Raw genomic sequence first — 23,222 nt, forward strand, 5'->3', positions numbered from 1 at the left:
GATACTTGGATGGAAATAAGTGAGAAACAAATGGAAACTGCCAAGAGCTTATTAATCAAGAAATTTTAAAATACTCTTATTCATATACTATGATACAGGCATAGCGTTTGTGCTGACAGTTACTAGGCAGAAAAGTTAATGTTTCTACTTGTCTAATTTTTTGTTTTTGTGTTTATTTAGATTAAAAAATTTTTTCTTCTTTATGTTGCAGTCTTGGCCCTTTAGTGAGTAAAGTGAAAGAATACCAAGTAGAGACAATTGTAGATACCCTCTGCACTAACATGCTTTCTGATAAAGAACAACTTCGAGATATTTCAAGTATTGGCCTTAAAACAGTAATTGGAGAACTTCCTCCAGCTTCCAGTGGTAAGCAAGAGCCTTTTTTTTCCCCCCCCCTTTTACAAATGGAAGTAGTTCTCTTACACTTTTCTCTTTTCTTTCCTCCTAGCTAGGGAGGGAGAGAAGTATCTATCCCTAAAATGTCTTTGTAAGCGTCCCTTTGAACAGTGAAGGAAAAAAAGTGCAAAGTCTTAATTTAACTTAAACATAAATTCATTCTTTAGTTTTAAATGACTCCTACTTTGATTGAATTTAAGCAGCTCTTAGAAATATAGTTCTAAAGGACTTTTATGTTGGAGCAAGGTTTTACATTGTTGTATGTACCATGACTGGTAGAATAAAGTCAACCTGTGCAGTGAGGAAAAAAGATAACCAGAGTCATGAGTTTTTTCTGATTAGTTTTCTATTTTCAGTATTAATTTTGCTTTGCATTAGAATTTATAATGTAAAACTTTAAGGCAGCTGTGAAATAGTTCAGTTTACTTAGTATCTTTAAGGCTGAGCCTTTTGTAGCTACTTGTAATTAAAAAGTTTAAAACTACAATTAATGAATTTGTCAAGTAATTAGCTTTCAACCTCTAACAGAAGTGTTTATGTAATGCATTTTTAGAATTGGTCTTGACTACTAAGCTGTTGGCTAAAAGTTACTGTCTCATCAGCAAATGGGGTGAAATAACTATCTCCCTATTTCATGGAAAGATGTAGTTTGGTAATAATGTCATCTTAATATGTAGTTTTCACTCATTTGCTTAATATTTATTATTCTCACTATGCTAGCTTTCATGCTATGTGAGATGTGTGTTATTATTTCACTTTGTCTAAACATGAGCCATATGGGAGGTCTTAATGTAGACTGTTGATAAGGGAACTGAAATTCAGAGAGATTAGGTTAACTCACCCAAAGTTTTGATTACCTGATTGAGTGAAGATTCATAATCCATTATTTTTTAATTCAAAACTGATAGTTTTTTTCCTCTACATCATGCCAGTGTCATCAAAATAATAAACCCTTACTAATTAATTGTTGATTTAACAGTTTTGACATTTTCCTCATTTTTTTCCCTCATTGAAACATGTTTTTAAGCTGATTTCTGGTTCTAACAAGTCTATTAACCATGAAGATTTTTATGTTCACAGTTTCTTGTTCCTTTTTTTTCTCTTGCTTGTTAGTAACAACATGAATCTACTTTAAAATAGTAATAACTCTGACTTATGAGTCCCCTGGAACAGCATTTCTACTTTATTTGGATTGAAAAGGATCCAGTTAGGTTACTAGTAAGGGGGACTCAGAGAAAAATCGCATTGCTGCTTTCCAAACCAGAGATGTGAGGGTACAGCTGCTATCATATCAGCTCCATAGCTGGCATTTGTGCCAGTTAATAGGCATGGTTGTCAGGTAGTGTTTATTAAATCAATATTTCTCCCATATTTCCCACGTATTCCTTTTAGAGTTATTTCTAAATATGTTTTCTTTCTTTCTTTCTTTTTTTTTAAAGTTTTTTGGTTTTGTTTTTGCTTTTTAGGGTTGCACCTGTGACATATGGAAGTTCCCATGCTAGGGGTTGATTCGGGCACTGTAGCAACTGGCCTCCACCACAGCCACAGCAACACCAGATCTGAGCTGCGTCTGCGACCTACACCACAGCTCGTGTTGGATCCTTAACCCACTCAGCGAGGCCTCATTGATACTAGTTGGGCTTGTAAACAGCTGAGTCACAATGGAAACTCCAAGTTATTTCTAAAAAATTATTTTATTGAAAAATAACCTGTTTTAAAAACACGCATTTTTGTGACCTGGGTCTGAGTCAGTCTCGGAATCAAGACTGAATATTTGGTAACTAGCATGAATATAAGCTGGAATTAAACATACTTGCCTTTAAATCATTATTGGTGTTTTATTCATGCAGGCTCTGCGTTAGCTGCTAATGTATGTAAAAAAATTACTGGGCGTCTTACCAGTGCAATAGCAAAGCAGGAAGATGTCTCTGTTCAGCTAGAAGCCTTGGATATTATGGCTGATATGCTGAGCAGGTAATCATGATTATTGTTTTCTATTACTTGTAATATAAGTATTTGTGCATTTATTAAAAACCCTTCCTGATAAATATAGTAAACTTGGTCTAAAATTATTTATGTTTGAATTTTGTCTGGTTTATAAATGTGTGGTTAGGAGTGAGGACAGAAGCAAATTTATCATGTAATATTGCATAGCACCATATTTTTTGTAGTTTTGAAAAATAATAAAATTTGTGACTGAAATATTTCAGTGCAGCTTTTATTCTTTTATTATTATTATTTTTTTTTTTTTGCTTTTTAGGGCCGCACCCATAGCATATGGAAAGTTCCCAAGCCAGAGGTCAAATCGGAGCTACAGCTGCTGGCCTACGCCCCAGCAACGTCAGATCCTTAACCCATTGAGTGAGGTCAGGGATCAGACCCGCATCTTCATGGATTCTAGTCGGGTTTGTAACCCCCTGAGCCACAAGGAGAACTCCTCAGCAAAGTTTTTATATTGTTCTACTCTTTGATATTCTTGAATACAATGATCTACTTGAGTAAGGAGATGATCCAATAGGAGTAACAAGTTTTCCAGTTAAAATGATGCTGGTATACTTCAGCAACCATGTTTTTAAAGCGTGTGTTGCAGGGAGGAAGGAGCTTGGCTTTATTTAAACTTGTTGCTTTACTGTTTTCCTTTGCAAGTCAAAATTGGGAAGATGGAAAGATTTAAGCAACTCCCAGGGGGTAATAACCTTAAAAGACCTATCAGTTTCAGTTTGTCTTCTATTCTAATAATCATTATATGTCATCGTTATTTGTCTGTTATTTGTGGCTAATTCACTTGAGTCTGAAAATAATCAGGTGCCTTCATGTGGTACTAATTTATAGTAAAAGCAAAGAGATCATCCAGGCACACACAGAGCTTATTCTTCGCTATAAGAAGATAAGAACACAAATGACACTGTTAGTATAAGGCAGAGTTGGACTAAATATTCTGTACAGTGTATTTTGGAGTTTAAAATGAAAAGATCCAAGAAAGTTTGTTATGAAAAGAGTGGCATTTGAATTTAGTTTTGAAAAGTGCGAAGGGCACAGCCCACAGAGTATATCAGAATATATAAGTAGTCTTAGAATTAGAAATACTGTATTCAGTTTTCAAGAATATAGAATGAAAAGTTCAGATGGGATCTTAGGAGGGTGAGGAATTTATATTTAATTTTTGTAAGTAGTGGAAATTCAGTTAGGCCATTTGTCCTACGTGTGACTTGATCACTAGTAAGGTCCTGGCACAGGACACAGGAGTTTGACTGCTATTGAGTCATTGAACTACACATGTCAAATGATTTGGAATAGAGGGTTGGACCAAGAAGATCATTGAAACTTAGTGTCTAGATTTGTAGAAGAAAGACAATAGGGAGAAGCAGGAGTCAAGAGGCCAGGGATTTCAGTAGTCCTTGGACATCTTCAATGTATTTTTTTTCTTTTTGTTTTAAGGCAAGGAGGACTTCTTGTTAATTTCCATCCTTCAATTCTGACCTGTCTGCTCCCCCAGTTGACCAGCCCTAGACTTGCAGTGAGGAAAAGGACCATTATTGCTCTTGGCCATTTGGTTATGAGCTGTGGAAATATAGTTTTTGTAGATCTTATCGAACATCTGTTGTCAGAGTTGTCCAAAAATGATTCCATGTCAACAACAAGAACCTACATACAGTGTATTGCTGCTATTAGTAGGCAAGCTGGTCATAGAATAGGTAAGAAATGTTTAAATATCTTAAAATTTTCTTTAATTAAAAAAAATTAATGAATATTTTTAAGAACTAATATGCTTTTCTTAGGTGAATACCTTGAGAAGATAATTCCTTTGGTGGTAAAATTTTGTAATGTAGATGACGATGAATTAAGAGAGTACTGCATTCAAGCCTTTGAATCATTTGTGAGAAGGCAAGTTTTTAAGATCTCTTTTTCAAATAAAAATTTCCTTAAGAGAATAATGATTAAGATCTAGATTAGATGGGCGAGGGAAGATGGGTTATTTTACTGACAGCTGGAATTGAGTTTTGGATTTCATATGTGTTCTAATTAAGCATGTATTAAATAATAACCGATAACCAACACAGTATTTGAAGTGAATATCATCCTTATTTTAAAATATAGTCCGTATATTTATTTTGAAATGTTTCCTCATTGTTAGGATCTTGCTTAAAAAAGTTGGGAAAGGTTTTTATAATTGTCTTTCAGTTTAATTTAATCATATAGCCTCTATCCTGAGAGAGTGCTAGGATAAATTATTTGGTCAGAAATACACATTTGTGAATTTCATGTCTCTTCAGAGTTTTTGAGAATCATTACATCCATTTTGCTAGGGCAGTGATGTTCAATTTGGAAACCTTGGTTCTAATAAAAACTTTTTTAGGCCATACTGGCTAAGTGGCAGGATTTTTTTTTTTTTTTTTTGCTTTTGGCTAGAATTGATAGGGTTGTAATAGCACAGTGTCTTAAGACTTCACTGTTGTTGCTTGCAGTAATGGTAAATAGTTACTTTCCACTCATGGTTTTTGATAAGTAGCTTTATAGTTATGTCAAATTGTTAAAAGCAAATTGTTGGATTCATTTCTATTTTTTAATTGAGAAATACAAGTTAGTTCCTTATTATTAGGCATTTATTATATATTTTGTCTTCTCAGCATAAAGTTAGAAGATAAGTCTACATGAATGTGCACTGGCATTTTCACAAATAACCCTGGTTATGGAAGTAAACATTGATCTGGACTTGGTCTTCTGGTTGTATGTAGCAAAGATAGAGCACATTCAGATTTCTCTCTGTATGACCCACTCTAACCATGACATACCATTTATTGTATAAATCATCCTGACTTCAGAGATGTTAAAATGGGAGGGGTTTGTCTTAAAATTGATAAAGTAATTTGAAAAGTAAATATTTAAAATATGAAGAGAGGGAGGGAAAGATGAAGGCGTTCTTGGTGCTGAAAAGGCTGAAACCATTTTCCTATGTTGTGTTCAAGGGAAGGAAGAAATCTGGTAATAAAGCAAAATGTGGCAGATAGTCAAGGAGAAAAGTAGTTATTCAAAGCAGCTTTTGTTTTTTTTTCTTCAGATGTCCTAAGGAAGTATATCCTCATGTTTCTACCATTATAAATATATGTCTTAAATATCTTACCTATGACCCAAATTATAATTACGATGATGAAGATGAAGATGAAAACGCCATGGATGCGGATGGCGGTGATGATGATGACCAAGGTATTTCAAATTAAGTAGAAGGAATTTGTTCAATTTTTGTGAAAGACCTAGTGTTACAGATGGAGATGATTCTTACCTCAGATTGTACGTTTGTTTATAATAGTGAAAATAAAAATAACCACAACATTCAGACGTAGCAAATCAAGTAAATAAATTATAGGCATCCATGTATTGAACTATGTAGCATTTTCACAATCATGTTCTAGAAAAATACTTGTTAAAGCGGTTAATAAGTTGAATGAAAAGTAGGTAACAAAAATTACTGTCCCACTTTTTTTTAATATGCTGAAAAATGTTACTAGCGTTTTTCTTTTGTTTTAGCAATTATAAGTGACTTTTGTTCTTTATTCTTTAAATTTTCTACAAAGTTTTTTTTTCTTACAAAGTTTTTTGTAAGGAGGGAGGTGAATGTTATTTTAAAAATTGTACCTGTAGGTAACATTCATAGCAGTTTGGTTGACTTTTATACATAGTTACTTTAATGAAAAATCCTAAATAATGTCGGAGGCTCCATTTAGCTTTCATGAGTAATATAACATTTCTGAGGCTGCCAAGATTGATGTGTCATTATCCTGTGATTTGTCCTATTTACTCTGGAAGGAGTAGCACTTCAAGTACACAAGGTTGCTCATGTTTAGTTTTTTTGCTAGTATTGAAAGAATCATAATTGAAATGTTTAAATGGGTAAGTTATTAGGTATATGAGCTGGTAGATTTCCTCTTAATTTTCTTAGACATTTTAGTTTGATTCTTTGAATGGATTTATGTAATGACTTTCCTCTAAAATCTGTAATTTCATCAATCTTTGAAAAAAAAAATAGTACAAAAAACTTCTGATAATCGTCCCCTGTTAGACTCTAGCAAATACTGCCCAATTTCTCTCCACTGCAGTAGAACTCCTCAAAAGAATGAATGCTCTCCAACTCCTTTTCCCCTTTGCTCTTGAATCCAGTCTTCCAGTGATGGACAAGATTGCCAGTGACCTCAAATGTTTGACTCTGCCTGTTACTAAGACTAGCAGCATTTTTTAAACATCCAGGATACCACATCCTCCTGGTTTAGTTTTGTTGTTGTGATTATTCCTTCGCAGTCTCTGTGCTGGTTCCTCTTCATCACCTTGACCACTAAACTTTTGGGTATTTCTGGGCTCAGTCATTGGACTTCCATATACTCTTAAAATCTTGTTGATCCTCATCTAGTCTCTTGGCTTTATATATCAATATGCTGAAAACTCAAATTTTATCTTTACCCCAGATCTTTGATGTGAATTCCAGATTCATACATGCAACTGCTTAATTGATATACTGCTTAGATGTTTAAAATATCTTCTCCTACCCTTCCCCCATTGCCTGTCTAACCTGTTTCTTCTTTAGACGTTTCCATTTCAGAATGGCACCTCCATTCTTTTTAGTTTCTTGGGCCAAAAACTTGGGGGTTATACCTAAGCACTTTCTTTTACACATCCCTTTTATCCAGTCTCCCATCTCAGGGCTTTCCCCTTACTTCACACTCATATCTTCCTTTGCAGCATTTATATTTTCTTCATTACATCTAATTATTTTCTGATACATTATATTTTCTACTTACCAGATGTAAGCTTCATGAGGACAGAGGTTTTAATTTTAGTCGTCTTTATTAATTGCTTTATCTCATTGCCTATGACAGTGCTTGGCACATATTAGATACTTGGTAAATGTGTTATATTAATGAAGGGCAACTTCAGCTTATAATAGGAATGTCCTTTTAAAAAAGCAGTGGCATTTTAAGTTTCCAATTTTTCGATTGTTGGTTTTTAGTGTGCTAAGTACTGACATTGAATAACACACCAAGTCCTTCAGCTGCTTTATCAGTTATGTGTATTATACCTAGTATCTTTTTATCATAGTGTTATTGTATAAAAGCCAACTTATAAAGCCAACATAATTTCAGTGACTAGGCTATATAATTTTTTGTAACTTTTGCCACTAAAGTATATTTCTTTTTTTTTTTTTTTTGCCTTTTTGCTATTTCTTTGGGCCACTCCCGCAGCATATGGAGGTTCCCAGGCTAGGGGTCGAATCGGAGCTGTAGCCACTGGCCTATACCAGAGCTACAGCAATGCAGGATCCGAGCCGCATCTGCAACCTACACCACAGCTCACGGCAATGCTGGATCGTTAACCCACTGAGCAAGGGCAGGGACCGAACCCACAACCTCATGGTTCCTAGTCGGATTCGTGAACCACTGCGCCATGGCGGGAACTCCTAAAGTATATTTCTGTAAAGTAATTCCCATAGTTGGGTTGCCATTGGAAATTTTTCATTTATTTATTTGCTGTTATCATCATCATCATCATCATTTTGGCCTGTGGCATGCAGAAGTTCTTAGGCCAGGGACTGGACCTGCACCACAATAACAACCCCCACCACAGCAGCAACAATGCTGGATACCCAGCCTGCTAGGCCACTGGGGATCTCTGTATTTATTTGCTTTTAAATAGTCTGTTTTGATAGTACCCTGTAATTTTTCTTCAAATAGGTATTGATGAATAAAACAAATGTCTTGGGCTTAGCAGTATTTGGTTGGGTTTTCCTATAAAGTGCTAAGATGAAATTAAACCTTTTGGAAACTAGAAAATCATATTATATGTCCTTGATTTTCCAAGGCATGGTTGGCTATATTTAAGTCTAAGCTAATTGGAATATAAGCCAATGAAGAGGTGACATTTTTTTTTTTCCCCTCCCACTGAGGAATCACTTCAGGGCTACAGTCTTATATCTAAGAATAACAAAATTGTTAGTAATTTTAGATTGTTGTGAGAACTGCTACAGGTCATTCTCCTGATTCATGATTCAGCCTGGTAGTGTTAGAAGGAAATAATTTTCAGAGAGTTCACACACATGAAAGTTAGCAAGTATACCTAAGTGAGATGGAATTGTTAATCCTTATGCTTAGAATATTGTCCTAATGTTTAGCAGGTGTTGGAGAAGCTGGTGCTCTGTTATGTGGGCAGAATTATGTTGCAATTGAGAAAGTATAGTTTCTTTAAATTATATTGAGCTAATAATAAGCTGAAAGGTTGAGAATATGCATATTAGTTCCTAATAGCCTATCAGTAAATTTAATGGAAAGCCTTGTAGTCACAGAGCTGATACAGGATTCTTTTTCTCCCCTGAAAAATTAGTTTCACAGCATGACTTGGGATTCATCTTTTTCTCACATCATCTGTACCGCAAATCTATTTTATGGTTTAGCTTATAAACTCAGTAGTTGTTTGATTTTCCTATACTGTTAAGTCTTTTGAATTGAACTTATCATTTAAAAAGACTGGGATATTTATGATTTTATGAATATATTATAAAGAACTCTAGTGTATTAATGATTTTAAAGAGTTAATAAGCAGCTCATCCATAAATGAGAAAATGTTTAACGAATTAAAAATATAATCATGGTCATTTTTCTTTAGAGGTTTATTTATGTGTAAATTTATGTGAGTAAACTCTGCCTCTGGTTTGCATATAGTTCTTTTTTAAACTTACCTATTGCTGTATGTCTTAGTGACAAGTTAGGAAACTTAGTTATGAGTTTCAATTCACTTTATTAAGCAATAAACTTTTCTTATGATTAATAGCCTGTTAACATCAAAACTTCTCTCTAGGGAGTGATGATGAATACAGTGACGATGATGACATGAGTTGGAAAGTGAGACGTGCAGCTGCTAAGTGCTTGGATGCTGTAGTTAGCACAAGGCATGAAATGCTTCCAGAATTCTACAAGACCGTCTCTCCTGCATTGATATCCAGATTTAAAGAGCGTGAAGAGAATGTAAAGGCAGATGTTTTTCATGCATACCTTTCTCTTTTGAAGCAAACTCGTCCTGTGCAAAGTTGGCTGTGTGACCCTGATGCAATGGAACAGGGAGAAACACCTTTAACAATGCTTCAGAGTCAGGTCAGTTTAAAAGTGTGGTTTTGAAAGTCATGCTGGTAAATGTGATCATTTTGGAAAAAATGGTGTTTTTTAATGGACATAGGAATTCCAAAATAGCTGTAGAGAAACAATTCTGGGATATGTTTGTATAGTAGTATGTGGGTGTTCATGTTACATTACTTGTAAATAATTTGTTTGGATCAAAGTTCCTTTATTTTCCTGGCTAAACAATATTAGCTTTAAGGTTTAGTAAAGTAACCTTTATCTTTGATACATTAATGGAAAAGTCTTAGGGCTGTGGAATCAGCCTACTTGTGTTCTTAGCTTCCCTTCCCTCCTAATTTAGCTATGTGATCTTGAACAAGTTATTTAGACATTCTTTTAAGCCTCACTTTTCTCATTTGTAATAAGGGTTATATAAACATACAGTGAAGTGCCTGCTACATAATATTTGTGTATGCCCCTTCTCATTATTAATAATTTTTTTTTTTAACTTTAGGACATCTTTTCTAAAATCCTAAACAGTAGGGCTTTTTGCCCTCCAATATTTAGCACATGCTAGGCCTTTTCCTATCTTATATGTAAGCTCTACAGAAGTCCAATGGGGTGTATATTTGTCCATTTTTATAGAGTACAAAACAGATCTTGAGAGGGACTAAACAGCTAAACAGCAGTAAGGGGATGTACTGCTATATTTATCTTATTCCAAGTAGTAAAAATTTTAAAGTTTGTGGTGAACTTAAATTTTAAAATTTATGTGAATATTAATTGTAAAGATAAAATGTATAGAGGACATTAACAATTGAAAGAAATTGAAATGTATAGAGGACATGAGCAATTGGAAGAAATCCTGTGATTTCTACCTTTCTATAGAGAAGGGAAAAATTCATTAAAAGGGAAATTTTAATGATGCTCTGATGAATTAATTAGATAGGTGTTTTCTTTTGCCTCTAGTTCTCATTTCATTGTTTGTTATGGTATGTCTGTATCCCGGCACACATAAAATTCATTAATGAATACCTTATTTAGGTTTTATTGACTTAACAAAATATTAGAAAGTTTAGAAACAGATGTTTTTGAATCATATTCTGCTGCTTGTAACTACATTTGAAGTGAGGATGATTTCACTGTGACAGGAAACAAAAAGGAAAAACAAGGACCTCTTTAATGGTTTCTTTTCCATAATTTGTCTTTTTCCTTTAATTTGCCTATATCTGCCAATTCCATTCAAGACTATAAATTATACTCCCAAAATTTTGTTCGAAAACTGTTTAGATTTGTTTAGTCTTGTGCATTTCAAAATTAAAATTAATCAAGGAAGATATTTTGTTGCTTTAAAAAGATACGAAAACAGAAAAGCTGTCATTATTACTATTAAGCAAATATAGTTACAAGAGAACATAAATAGTAGATGCGGCAAAGTTTGTGTTGAACAATCTTATTAGCAGTTAGCTGAATTTAGAATTTGACCAAAAAAAAAAGCATCTTCCATTTCTCCTTATCCCTGTAATTTGTGTTAAGTGTACTGAGAAAGTACAAATAGCCGAACCAGCTAATGAGCGCTTAATAATTACAGGTTCCCAACATTGTTAAAGCTCTGCACAAACAGATGAAAGAAAAAAGTGTGAAGACCCGACAGTGTTGTTTTAACATGTTAACTGAACTGGTAAATGTATTACCTGGGGCCCTAACACAACACATTCCTGTACTGGTACCAGGTATGAAAGAAACAGTAAATCACTTTTGGGACTTAGAGACTTTTATTAAGACTTAGATAAGCTTACATAGTTGTTTCCTTAAAGTGGATAATTTGTGACAACTTAATTTGCACATGAAACTTTTTTATAGAACCATCTTGAATACCTAAAAGTTACTGGGGTTTTTTTTTCTTTCTTTTTTTTTTTAAATCATAGATTGTGGAATTTCTTACTGCTTTAGAGTTAATATGAGGTGGAAACTTTAGCGGTCTTTTAGGGATTAGCTTTAAATTTTTTCTTGCATAAAAATTACTGTTTTTTTTCTCCCCTTTGGTTGGGTTTTAGGAATCATTTTCTCACTGAATGATAAATCAAGCTCATCAAATTTGAAGATTGATGCTTTGTCCTGTCTATATGTAATCCTCTGTAACCACTCTCCTCAAGTCTTCCATCCTCATGTTCAAGCTTTGGTCCCTCCAGTGGTGGCTTGTGTTGGAGATCCATTTTACAAGATAACATCTGAAGCACTTCTTGTTACTCAACAGCTTGTCAAAGTAATTCGTCCTTTAGATCAGCCTTCCTCATTTGATGCAACTCCTTACATCAAAGATCTATTTACCTGTACCATTAAGAGGTTAAAAGCAGCCGACATTGATCAGGAAGTCAAGGAAAGGGCTATTTCCTGTATGGGACAAATTATTTGCAACCTTGGAGACAACTTGGGTTCTGACTTGCCTAATACACTTCAGATTTTCTTGGAGAGACTAAAGAATGAGATTACTCGGTTAACTACAGTGAAGGCCTTGACGCTGATAGCTGGGTCGCCTTTGAAGATAGATTTGCGGCCTGTCCTGGGAGAAGGGGTTCCTATCCTTGCTTCGTTTCTCAGGAAAAACCAGAGAGCTTTGAAACTGGGTACCCTTTCTGCTCTAGATATTCTAATTAAAAACTATAGTGACAGCTTGACAGCTGCCATGATTGATGCAGTTCTAGATGAGCTCCCTCCTCTTATCAGTGAAAGTGATATGCATGTTTCACAGATGGCTATCAGTTTTCTTACCACACTGGCAAAAGTGTATCCTTCCTCCCTTTCAAAGATAAGTGGATCCATTCTCAATGAACTCATTGGACTTGTTAGGTCACCTTTATTGCAGGGGGGAGCTCTTAGTGCCATGCTAGACTTTTTCCAAGCTCTGGTTGTCACTGGAACAAATAATCTAGGATACATGGATTTGTTGCGTATGCTGACCGGTCCAGTTTACTCTCAGAGCACAGCTCTTACTCATAAGCAGTCTTATTATTCCATTGCCAAATGTGTAGCTGCTCTTACTCGAGCATGCCCTAAAGAAGGACCAGCTGTAGTAGGTCAGTTTATTCAAGATGTCAAGAACTCAAGGTCTACAGATTCTATTCGCCTCTTAGCTCTGCTTTCTCTTGGAGAAGTTGGGCATCATATTGACTTAAGTGGGCAGCTTGAACTAAAATCGGTGATATTAGAAGCCTTCTCATCTCCTAGTGAAGAAGTCAAATCAGCTGCATCCTATGCATTAGGCAGCATTAGTGTGGGCAACCTTCCTGAATATCTACCATTTGTCTTACAAGAAATAACCAGTCAACCCAAAAGGCAGTATCTTCTGCTTCATTCCTTGAAGGAAATTATTAGCTCTGCATCAGTGGTGGGCCTAAAACCCTATGTTGAAAACATTTGGGCCTTATTGCTAAAGCACTGTGAGTGTGCAGAAGAAGGAACCAGAAATGTTGTTGCTGAATGTCTAGGCAAACTCACTCTAATTGATCCAGAAACCCTCCTTCCAAGGCTAAAGGGGTACTTAATATCAGGTGGGTACCTAGATTTTCTTATTTTAAAATGTTATTTATTTGTATTTGTTATGATGTGGAACCATATTCAAATGACATTTTGTTATTTAAAAGGATAAAGTGTGTATGTAGTTAGATACAATAAATATATTAAACGTCAGAAACTACAACAGCTTTAATAATCTTGTCTTAAAATGTGGAAGACTGGTGTCTCTGAATTAATATAGCCAGAGAAGCTTGCTAGTATTAATTACAGTACTAAAATTGGTGAACTTAGTTCAAATGAAAAGATCTGAAAACTTCTAGAATTTATCAGTGTCAGCTGACCAAGGAGAAAGTAATAATGGCTATTCATTTTTAGAAATTGCTTTCATTTTTAATTAAACTTGACGGTCACCTAGTTTCTTTGTAAGGGATAGATGCTTCAATACTGGTTTCCCAGGCTGCCTCCTTCCCAGAGGAAATTGTACCTTTTGAAATCTAATGGGGTTATGTTTCATAAGATGAGTAAACTCTGCTCCATTAGTATCCTGAGAGCAGTAAGAAATAACTCCCCTTGACCAAAGAATTTTAAGGAATTAAAAGGCATTGGTGTTATTTGACGTGATTTGAAAATGATAAAGATGTCCATGGATTTTAGTTGACTTATTGAATACCAGCAGACTGAAAGCTGCTTTTTCAACTAGGCTCATCATATGCCCGAAGCTCAGTGGTTACAGCTGTGAAGTTTACTATTTCTGATCATCCACAACCTATTGATCCACTATTAAAGAACTGCATAGGTAAGTAGAAATGAAGATGAACATACTTGAATTAACTACTTAATTTTGCACATAGCTGAAATAAGTAACTATGCTAGGATGCCTTTAAAGTCAACCACACATTTGATAATCATATTTTGAGGATGACCTACAATAAACTAATAGATAAAGGGAAAAAGATATATATGATCTCTCTCACCAATCTGAAATTCCCAGTTGTGAATGTATCTCATCTGAGCTGTGAAGGCCACAATTTTCTGTTATTACTTGTATCCTTACAGCTCCCAAGGGGATCTGTGGAGAGGCTTTTATGTTTAAGATAGAAATTTAAGAATAAAAAAAGATACTTCTTCTGGTACTTAGCTCTACCCAAACTAAGAGAAGATACTTAGGAAAGACAAGGGCTGTCTTTCTGTGAAGAAAAGAATTAGTGTTTAGCATTGTTTTTCATGATTTTATGATTTTATAACTTCCCTGCATTCCTGCATTGTTTTCATCAATTTTACTAGAGCTTTTAGTAGCTAAATTCTCTGATGTTTTCTTGAAGACAGAGTAATGGTGATACCAGCAGAGAGGATAGAGAGATTTGGCAAAGAAGCTTTGCAGTTTCACCCCATTCTGCAGTGGGCCAAAACCTACAAGGACTTGCCGTTGTGGCTCAGAGGAAACGAACTCGACTAGTATTCATAAGGATACGGGTTCGATCCCTAGCCTCAGTGAGTTAAAAGATCTGGCATGGCTGTAGCTGTGGCATAGCCAGGGGCTACAGCTCCGATCTGACCCATAGCCTGGGAACATTCAGTATGCCCTGGGTGAAGTACTAAAAAGACAATAAGTAAATAAATAAAAAATGCAGAAATGGATTACCAGCTCAGACTAAGGGGAGGAGGGGGAACAGGAATAAATGGGTGCCACTGCTGGGACCTAGAAATAAGTTAGAGAAAGTCTATCAAAAGATTCTTTACCTTTGTTCTCCTTCCGTATTTTTGCTTGGTTATATTTATTCACACTTTTGGCATTGTACAAGATGGGACAAAGGAAGAGACCTGTGTCCAGCTCTTTAGAGACATCTTTCTAGCTTGGTAACAGTCAACCAGTGAGCATTGTTAGGGTAGTTATGCCATTCCATCAAATCATTCTGGTTGAATTGGGATCTAGAATACTTGTGACTGTATGAACCACCTAGGAAGCTTTTTAAAAATTGAAGTTCATAGACCAAGTTGTTGGGCACCACTGATGTCAACATTTGTCTTAATAATAACAATACATTAGGTGCTTTACTGAAAGCAGATGTATACTTTATTCTAATTAATCATTATAGTAATTATTCTAAGTAATTATAGTATATTTAAATAAAGAGGTGAGGAGGTTTAGTCTAGTGTATTTAAATTCTTTTTAAACCCGAGCTTATCTCTTAAACTTTTTGTAGTCAGAACTTTTCTAGGTGGTCAACCTTGACTTTACCACCTGTGGTGTCTGAAATATTTTCTTCCCTCCCATTTCTTCAGTTGCCATTGTGGTACATTCTGTTCTTCTGGCACTTTTTTCCCCCTGTGTATTCTAAAAGATTGCCTATGGTAGCACTGAGATTATATTACGAAGAACAGCTCCATGTGACTATCGCATGTGTACCAGACATTGTTCAGTAATTTACATGCTCTTTATTCTGCTTTGGGCTCTAAGAGGTTCTTATTTTATAAACTGGGAAACTGAGGCTCTTGTCTGTAACTTGCCAGGAGTCATATACAGATGACAGGTGAAGCAGGGTGTATCTTTTGAACTCAGGTTTTCAGATTCCACTTTTGTTGGTTTTTATTTTATTTTATTTTATTTTAGTGCCAGTACTAATAATTTTGAGCTCTAAGGAGAATCATTCAAGTTACTGGTTCTTGTAGGTTGCTGGCTCTATCACTTCTCTTTGCTACCCGCCTTTTAATCGGTTATCTATAAACGTAATTGGGAGCTTTTGGGGTTTTCACTCTTTTCCTTCTGCATGAGAATATGTTCATCAGTTAAATCCACTCAGACTCAGATGTGATAGTTTAGCTGTTGCCAAAAGAAATTATATAGTTTACTTAGTATTTCATCATGTTCTGTGACCCACAGTAAAGAAATGAAATAATACCAACAATAATAAACTGTCAATTTAGAAAAAAATAATGTGTATTTTATTTTAAGCTTACCATAACGATGTTGTTTGATCCTTGAATTTTTCAGGTGATTTCCTAAAGACGTTGGAAGACCCAGATTTGAATGTAAGAAGAGTAGCCTTGGTCACATTCAACTCAGCAGCACATAATAAGCCATCGTTAATAAGAGATCTTCTAGATACTGTTCTTCCACATCTTTATAATGAAACAAAAGTTAGAAAGGAGCTTATAAGAGAGGTAAGTTACTCAGATGACACTGTTTACCTAAACTCCTGTTTCATTTTCAAGTATATCTACACATTCTTTTTTACTTCAACAGGTAGAGATGGGTCCATTTAAGCATACAGTTGATGACGGCCTGGATATTAGAAAGGCAGCATTTGAGTGTATGTACACCCTTCTAGACAGTTGTTTGGATAGACTTGATATCTTTGAATTTCTAAATCATGTTGAAGATGGTTTGAAGGACCACTATGATATTAAGGTAAGATGTTTGTGCCTGTTTATAGAATGTTTTAGAAGACTTTGCAGTAGTGACTTTCACCCTTGTTATTTACTCTTGTTACTGGGAAGGGTTGGTTTGCTTGTCATGATTTTAGTGTGTTATTAAACTCCAGTACGCAAAACTAACAGCAATACAATATAACATCAGCTGACATGGGAAAAAGCCAGAGACCTTTTCCTTTTTTTTGTTTCTTTTTAGGGCCACACCTGTGGCATATGGAGGTTCCCAGGCTAGGGGTCCAGTCATAGCTAAAGCTGCTGGCCTATGCAAGAGCCACAGCCACTCCAGATCCGAGCCACGTGTGCGGCCTGCACCACAGGTCACAGCAACGCCGGATCCTTAACTCACTGAGCACGACCAGAGATCGAACCTGCAACCTCACGGATGCTAGTCAGATTCACTTCCACTACACCATGATGGGAACGCCCAAGAAACCTTTTCATTGGAGGAGGACATCAATATCAAAGGAGGATGTCAATATCAGATTTTGTTAAAGGATAACATCTAATGTACAGAGCAATCTGTAGAAGCAACAATAGGGAAATTATACTGCTTTTTTAGGTTTCAAGCATGAACTTTGCTCATAAAAACTGCTTTTTGTTTTCCTGTTTGCTTCTGTCCATTTACAGTGTGAACTATAAATTGAAAAATCTTTTGCTTCTACTCAGGGCCTTTGATCAAGCAGGGCAAAAATAGTAGTTGATCAGTAATTCAGCCATACTGTTTAGAACGCAAACTGTCACGTTTCTATCATGTAGTATGGAATAACCTGACCCTCCCCAGAATTCCATGAAAAGAACCCTGAAAGAAATAATAAGACCACAAATTATAGAAATGAAAGGATCCATGAGAAAAGACTGTGGGTTATTGGACGTTATATGGATTAATCTGAATAACCAGGCTTTTGGGGATTTTTCAGGAAAATCTTATACTAGAAGTTTCTTATAAAGCTATTCTTCCAGTTAAACTGTTATTCAGTGTTTTCCCATCTGGTGCACATGAGCGTTTTAAAAAATACTGACTATCCCAATGAATGAGGTAGAAATCATTGGAAACAGGGCTGAGGAATAGGTGTATTTCTAAAGCTCCCCAGCTGTAGATTAAGAACCGCTTTTCTAGTTCTGTACTCTAGGATCACATGGTAGATAAGGTAACTCAGTGCTTATAGCTGAAATTCCTTAGATAAGACTTGAGACAGTTCTGTGTAATTCCAAATGGCACATTACATTGCATGAAACTTTATGGTACATGCTAGTTATTTTGCTTTTAATAGTTTTGCCAGAGGGATCCCTCCTACATTGTTGTTAGGAATGTAGGTTGATGTAGCTACTATGGAAAACAGTATGAAAAAGCTAAAAATGGTGTTGCCTTATGATCCAGCTATCCCATTCCTGGGCATATATCCAGATAAAACTATAAAATTCAGAAAGATACATGCTCCGCCCCCAATGTTCATGGCAGCACTGTTCATGATAATGAAGACATGGAAACACCCCAAATGTTCATTAACAGATGAATGGATAAAGATGTGTGTTATACACACACACACACAATGGAACATTACTCAGCCACAAAAAAAAGAATTGAAATAATGACATTTCAGCAATGTAGATGGAACTAGAGGTTACCATACCATAGGCTATCATTTTACGTGGAATCTAAAATAAACACAAATCAACATATCTACGAAACAAAAACAGACTTACAGAGAAGAGACTTGTTACCAAGGCAGAGGTGGGGGAAGGGGTGGAATGGGAATTTTGGGTTAGCAGATGCAAACTATTGTACGTGTAACTCAGTCACTTTGCTGTACAGCAGAAATTAACACAACATTGTCAACTATATATACTTCTATTAAATTAACTAAAGCAAAAAAATCAGTGTTATTTGACTCAGAAGAAATAAAGTTCAGTAAATCTTGAAATGCATTAGCTATCATTAAAAAAAAAAAAAAGCTTTGGAGTTCCCTGGTGGCCTAGTGGTTAAGGGTGGAATTGTCACTGCTGTGGCACAGGTTCCATCCCTGGTCCGGGAATTTCCCTGTGTCATAGGCACTGCCATAAAACAAAAAATGCTTTTCCAGAGAATATGGAATTTGTCTTTAGAAAATAATGCAAAATCTAATTTTTTATATTCCTAATAGATGCTAACATTTTTAATGTTGGTGAGACTCTCTACCCTTTGTCCAAGTGCAGTACTGCAGAGGTTGGACCGACTTGTTGAGCCATTGCGTGCCACATGTACAACTAAGGTAACATTGATCATACTGATGTCATTGATAGACATCTACTTAGGCCAGACTTTGTGTGTTCAGGGTCCCTAGTTGGTTTTGTTCTGTGGATTTCCAAATCTAACTATGCTAGCACCCTATATAGCAGTTGGTCTCAAAAGTTAACCTATTGAATGTACATGTTTAAGAAAGCTTAGCCCTGTTAAGTACTATGCTTAAAAGTTTTTGTTTAGCAATAAGACACATATTTTTAAGTATTGATAATGGGTTGAATTGTGATAGGACCACAAAAGAGAAAATGTTTTAATTCTGGTGGAGGAGTGGATCAGGCATGGAAGGTTACATGCACATGATGACATTTAAAATGAACTTTTAAAAGTCAATTATTTTTAGGTTCAGAAAGTGAAACAAGACTTTCATATGAAAATAATATATATGAATTAAGGCATAGAGATGTGTGTACATGATATGTTTGAAGAATAGTAGACAAAGTGGCTAGAGTAGTTTTCTTAGTGGAGGACAAAGTAGAACTTGCTATGCAGATCCCACTCTTTTTTTCTTGGTTTTTGTAATGGGCCTTGTATAAAATATTGCCTTAAAAGGACACAGTTAACTGCCAAAAAAGAAGTTTAAAAACAACTATACTTGAGGAATAATGTGCCTTTTGGATCTTTGAAAGAGTAGCTTTGTTTTACTTCTGTGTGCTCAAATTTTGTTTTTATAAGAGCTATCTTTTATAGCATGTAATATAAATCTACTCATTGTTACAGGTAAAAGCAAACTCAGTAAAGCAGGAGTTTGAAAAGCAAGACGAACTAAAGCGATCTGCCATGAGAGCAGTAGCAGCACTGCTAACCATTCCAGAAGCAGAGAAGAGTCCACTGATGAGTGAATTCCAGTCACAGATCAGTTCTAACCCTGAGCTGGCAGCCATCTTTGAAAGTATCCAAAAAGATTCATCATCCACTAACTTGGAATCAATGGACACTAGTTAGATGTTTGTTCAACATGGGGACCATTACATTGACCATAAGATGCACTGAATTGACAGGTTAATCATAAGACATGGAACGAGAAATGTCTAAAAGCTTCAAAATATTCCACTTTTTTCCTTCATGGAGACAGTTTGGCTTTTTTCCATTGTTTTTGTAGCATTTATTTCAGAAATGTGTATTTCCATAATCCAGAAGTTGTAAAACCACTAATGTTTTAGTGGTTAGGGCAACATTTAAAATGGAAATCAAAAGTTAGGATTTATGGAATATGGAAATAGAGTCCAGTATCTATTTTACCCTGTAATGTTTAGGATTAAAATGTTAAAATTTTGTGACCATGAATTTCTTTCTTTTATAAATTTTCTCTTATGTAAAAATCAAAAATTCTGCAAGACAAAAACCATGTTTCTTTTTCCTGTATAACTTTTTTGTTTCAGCAGCATAAACTGATTTTTTAGCTGGCAGACAAGAATAGCTGTGTAAGATTACTTTTCAGAGGGTTTGGCAGTTTAAAAGAGAGAATAAGGTATCATTTTTTTAGGTATGGGGATTAACAATATCCCTGTTGCGCACACTAATTTTGCATGAGCAAGTTTACAAATACGTATTGTCTGTAAAGCAGCATGTGCAGATTATTCATAATACAAAAGTTAAAATAAGTATTATTGTATTAGTGCAATTTTCAGATATTTATTTTTGCACAGAAAACACATATCTGGAGAGAGAGAAAGGAGTAAATTTTTGAAACTTTGGTTTTCTTAATGCCAGTGTGAATTTGCAGATGTTTTCAGCAAATCAAGTCACAATAACAATTTGCCACTTTTTCTATTATAAATTTTCTTATACATTTAAAAATCGAATATTTAAGTACTCAGTTTTTCTCAGTTACCCATTTGTGTGTGTGTGTTTCCATTTAGAAATTCTTAAAGCCAGATCTTTCTTTCATTTCCTTTGGATCCCTACATTCCTCATTGAGGGATTCAAATAACTGTGTATGCCTTTGAATTTTATTTTAAGGAAAATTCTGAAGCTATCAGATTTTATTAGCTAATAATATTTTCGTTTAGTTGAGTTAGATTTTCCAGTCTTTCTTGTAGAGTTAATTTACATATTGTATTTGGTAAGCGTTGACTACTTTTTCCTGTTAAGGGGTCTGTGCTGGGGGGAACAAAGCTTTGCAGTACCTTATATTATAGTTAAATTTTTATTTAACATATCCATCAGTGAGCTCATTTCACACTGTAGCCTCTTCCTTCAAATTTGTGGTGCTCCTGTAACAGTAAGAACTAACTTCTGAAATAAAAGACATCTCCTAATGCTGTGCAAACATAGTTTACATGTATTGAAGGAGGCAGTTGTTAAATTGACCGATTTTAAGCATTCAGATATTTGAAAACTGTACCCTTTATTTTTGAAACTGTGAATTAGAAACATTTTTCCTGCTGTATTGCCTGCTTTAACATTCAAATATGCAGTGATTTTAATTGATAGCATACTGTGGTTATTAGATTAACAGCTTGACTTCAGATATTCAGATGATAATGCATAAGGCATCATTACCAGTAGGGCTTTTGACTAGTACATTGACATGGAACATTACATGATGTTGGTGCCATTTCAAAATGTGGCAGGTGATAATCTTATATCATAATTTGCATAAAACTGTAGTAGAAATTTATTTTGAGATGTTAGTATATAATGTACTATGCATTACCGTGGTATAGATGTTGTGGATATTTAAGTATTTGGTTACATGGTTTCACAATAAATTACAATACTGCAGGCTCTAGGACCAAATAGGAGACTGACATGCTATATGTTGTGTGAATGTGAATGTCTTAGTTAATTGTCTAAAGTTAAATCCAAACACTTTTTATGTAGTGGATTTCTCTTTCATCTTTTAACTTCTGAAAAGCTTATAGGTTTTTTTTTTTTTTTTTTGAGTCTTGCAAAATGGCTAGTTTTTCTAATATAGCTGAAACTATCTTTTAACAAAAGAAATAGATTCTGCTCCTTTCTAGTAGTAGATAATGGTTTGTTTATATATATATAATATACATATATATTATATGTATATATTCACATATATTATAAAATTAGTAAAAGAAAACTCAGATTTTATATGCTGAGTCATACTGGTTAATTTCATACTTTCTAGTGGTGATGTCCTGCCATTGGAATGGAAGTTGCAAGTTTGGGGTTAAGTCATAATCTGCCACTCATACTGCTTTCCGGTCTTTTTAAACATTAGGAAGTTCTGCTTAGCAATTCTGCATATGTGGTAGTCCCTCAGGAGATCTTTAATAGTAAGAGAACAGCTGTTTGCTAATTTTCTTGAGGACATTTAAATTGTTCAGATCTACTTGATTTCTTTTTAAAGAAAGCTCAGTATGGGATTGTGTTTTGAGGTTACATTATTTTATGAAACTAAGGCAGAAAGGAAATTTTGTATGGCAAGGTCTGACCCAAACATTTATAGAGTAAGTAGCAGTGAATAATTTTTAAAATAGTGGTCATGTGTTCATTAATGACATGTAAAGCTGCTTAACCACTCGGAATTAGAATTCTTAAAAGGTTGGAGTATGGTGACTTCAACAGATGTTTGAATGTTTACATAATTTTTATGTATCCATAGGTAACCAAATCATTTTTTTTACACTTTTGTTGCATAAGAAAGAAATAACAGAGGGGTATATCTAATTTAACCAGATTTAAGTGATGTTCTGATATCGTTACATCTAGCTCAGTTTCAGATATATGAATATGATTATGTAGGCATGATTAAAATTCAAAATAATGAAATATACAAAATCCTCAGTCATCAAAAAATTCAATTAACTGGTTAATAAGCCTTGTAAGGCGAGTTTAGCCACATGATAGAGTATATACTAATACTTCACAATTTTTAAAAAGTTGAATTAACATTTTTCTGCCCAAATTTTATCAAAAATTTCAGTTAAAAGTAACTGCCAATCTTTTAAGAGCAGAATGGCACAGTGGAAGTGTGCTGGGCCCATAACTGCCAGTTTCTAGATAATATTTTGTTATTAAAGCTTAAAATTTTGATCAAGTAAATTTGGATTCTAGCTCTATCTTACACCAAATCCTAATTTTCAAACCACTGCCATCCCAGATTCATGTCTGTTTTTGAAATTTTATTTGACCCTCTGTGGAATGGAAAACAGACAGTAACAGCAACAGTTAGTTCATTTTACAGTTTGGGAAAAGGATAGTCTGGTTTTAACTCACTTTTCCAGTTAAGTTTAAAAAAAAAACAAAAAAAGCCTTTGGCTACAAACCAGAACTCATTGGACTTATTTGGTGGCAGGCTGCCAAAAGCTCACCAGATAAGGCCATTTTCTTAAGAAACTTGCACAATGAAATTACATATTTCCCCTTTACAGTACAATAAGTTGTTAATGTCTCTGGATGATTTTTAGTAGAGGAAGTCTTAATACCCTGACTTCTTTGTACTTTTAATTCTGATCTTAAATGATTATCCCGTGATTGTTTTGGCAGTTGAATTGCTTCACTTACATCTTAGATGAGAAAAAGCT

The 23,222-nt window shown here is 34.8% G+C and overlaps 1 protein-coding gene across 1 annotated transcript in view; it reads left to right on the forward strand.

Moving 5' to 3' along the window:
* The window catches only part of CAND1 (cullin associated and neddylation dissociated 1), a 38,451-nt gene extending 17,459 nt beyond the window's left edge, over nucleotides 1-20,992 (forward strand). Inside the window, exons 3-15 of the mRNA XM_047787149.1 lie at nucleotides 212-366; nucleotides 2,247-2,370; nucleotides 3,835-4,091; nucleotides 4,176-4,281; nucleotides 5,456-5,601; nucleotides 9,238-9,530; nucleotides 11,086-11,227; nucleotides 11,552-13,045; nucleotides 13,711-13,806; nucleotides 16,003-16,172; nucleotides 16,255-16,419; nucleotides 18,584-18,691; nucleotides 19,441-20,992. Coding sequence (XP_047643105.1) covers nucleotides 212-366; nucleotides 2,247-2,370; nucleotides 3,835-4,091; nucleotides 4,176-4,281; nucleotides 5,456-5,601; nucleotides 9,238-9,530; nucleotides 11,086-11,227; nucleotides 11,552-13,045; nucleotides 13,711-13,806; nucleotides 16,003-16,172; nucleotides 16,255-16,419; nucleotides 18,584-18,691; nucleotides 19,441-19,665 — 3,481 coding nt within the window. The 3' untranslated portion in view covers nucleotides 19,666-20,992. The remainder of the gene's footprint in view (nucleotides 1-211; nucleotides 367-2,246; nucleotides 2,371-3,834; nucleotides 4,092-4,175; nucleotides 4,282-5,455; nucleotides 5,602-9,237; nucleotides 9,531-11,085; nucleotides 11,228-11,551; nucleotides 13,046-13,710; nucleotides 13,807-16,002; nucleotides 16,173-16,254; nucleotides 16,420-18,583; nucleotides 18,692-19,440) is intronic.
* The last annotated feature ends 2,230 nt before the right edge of the window (nucleotides 20,993-23,222 follow it).

This window comes from Phacochoerus africanus, chromosome 7, assembly GCF_016906955.1.
Source record: "Phacochoerus africanus isolate WHEZ1 chromosome 7, ROS_Pafr_v1, whole genome shotgun sequence".
NCBI classification, from domain to species: domain Eukaryota; kingdom Metazoa; phylum Chordata; class Mammalia; order Artiodactyla; family Suidae; genus Phacochoerus; species Phacochoerus africanus.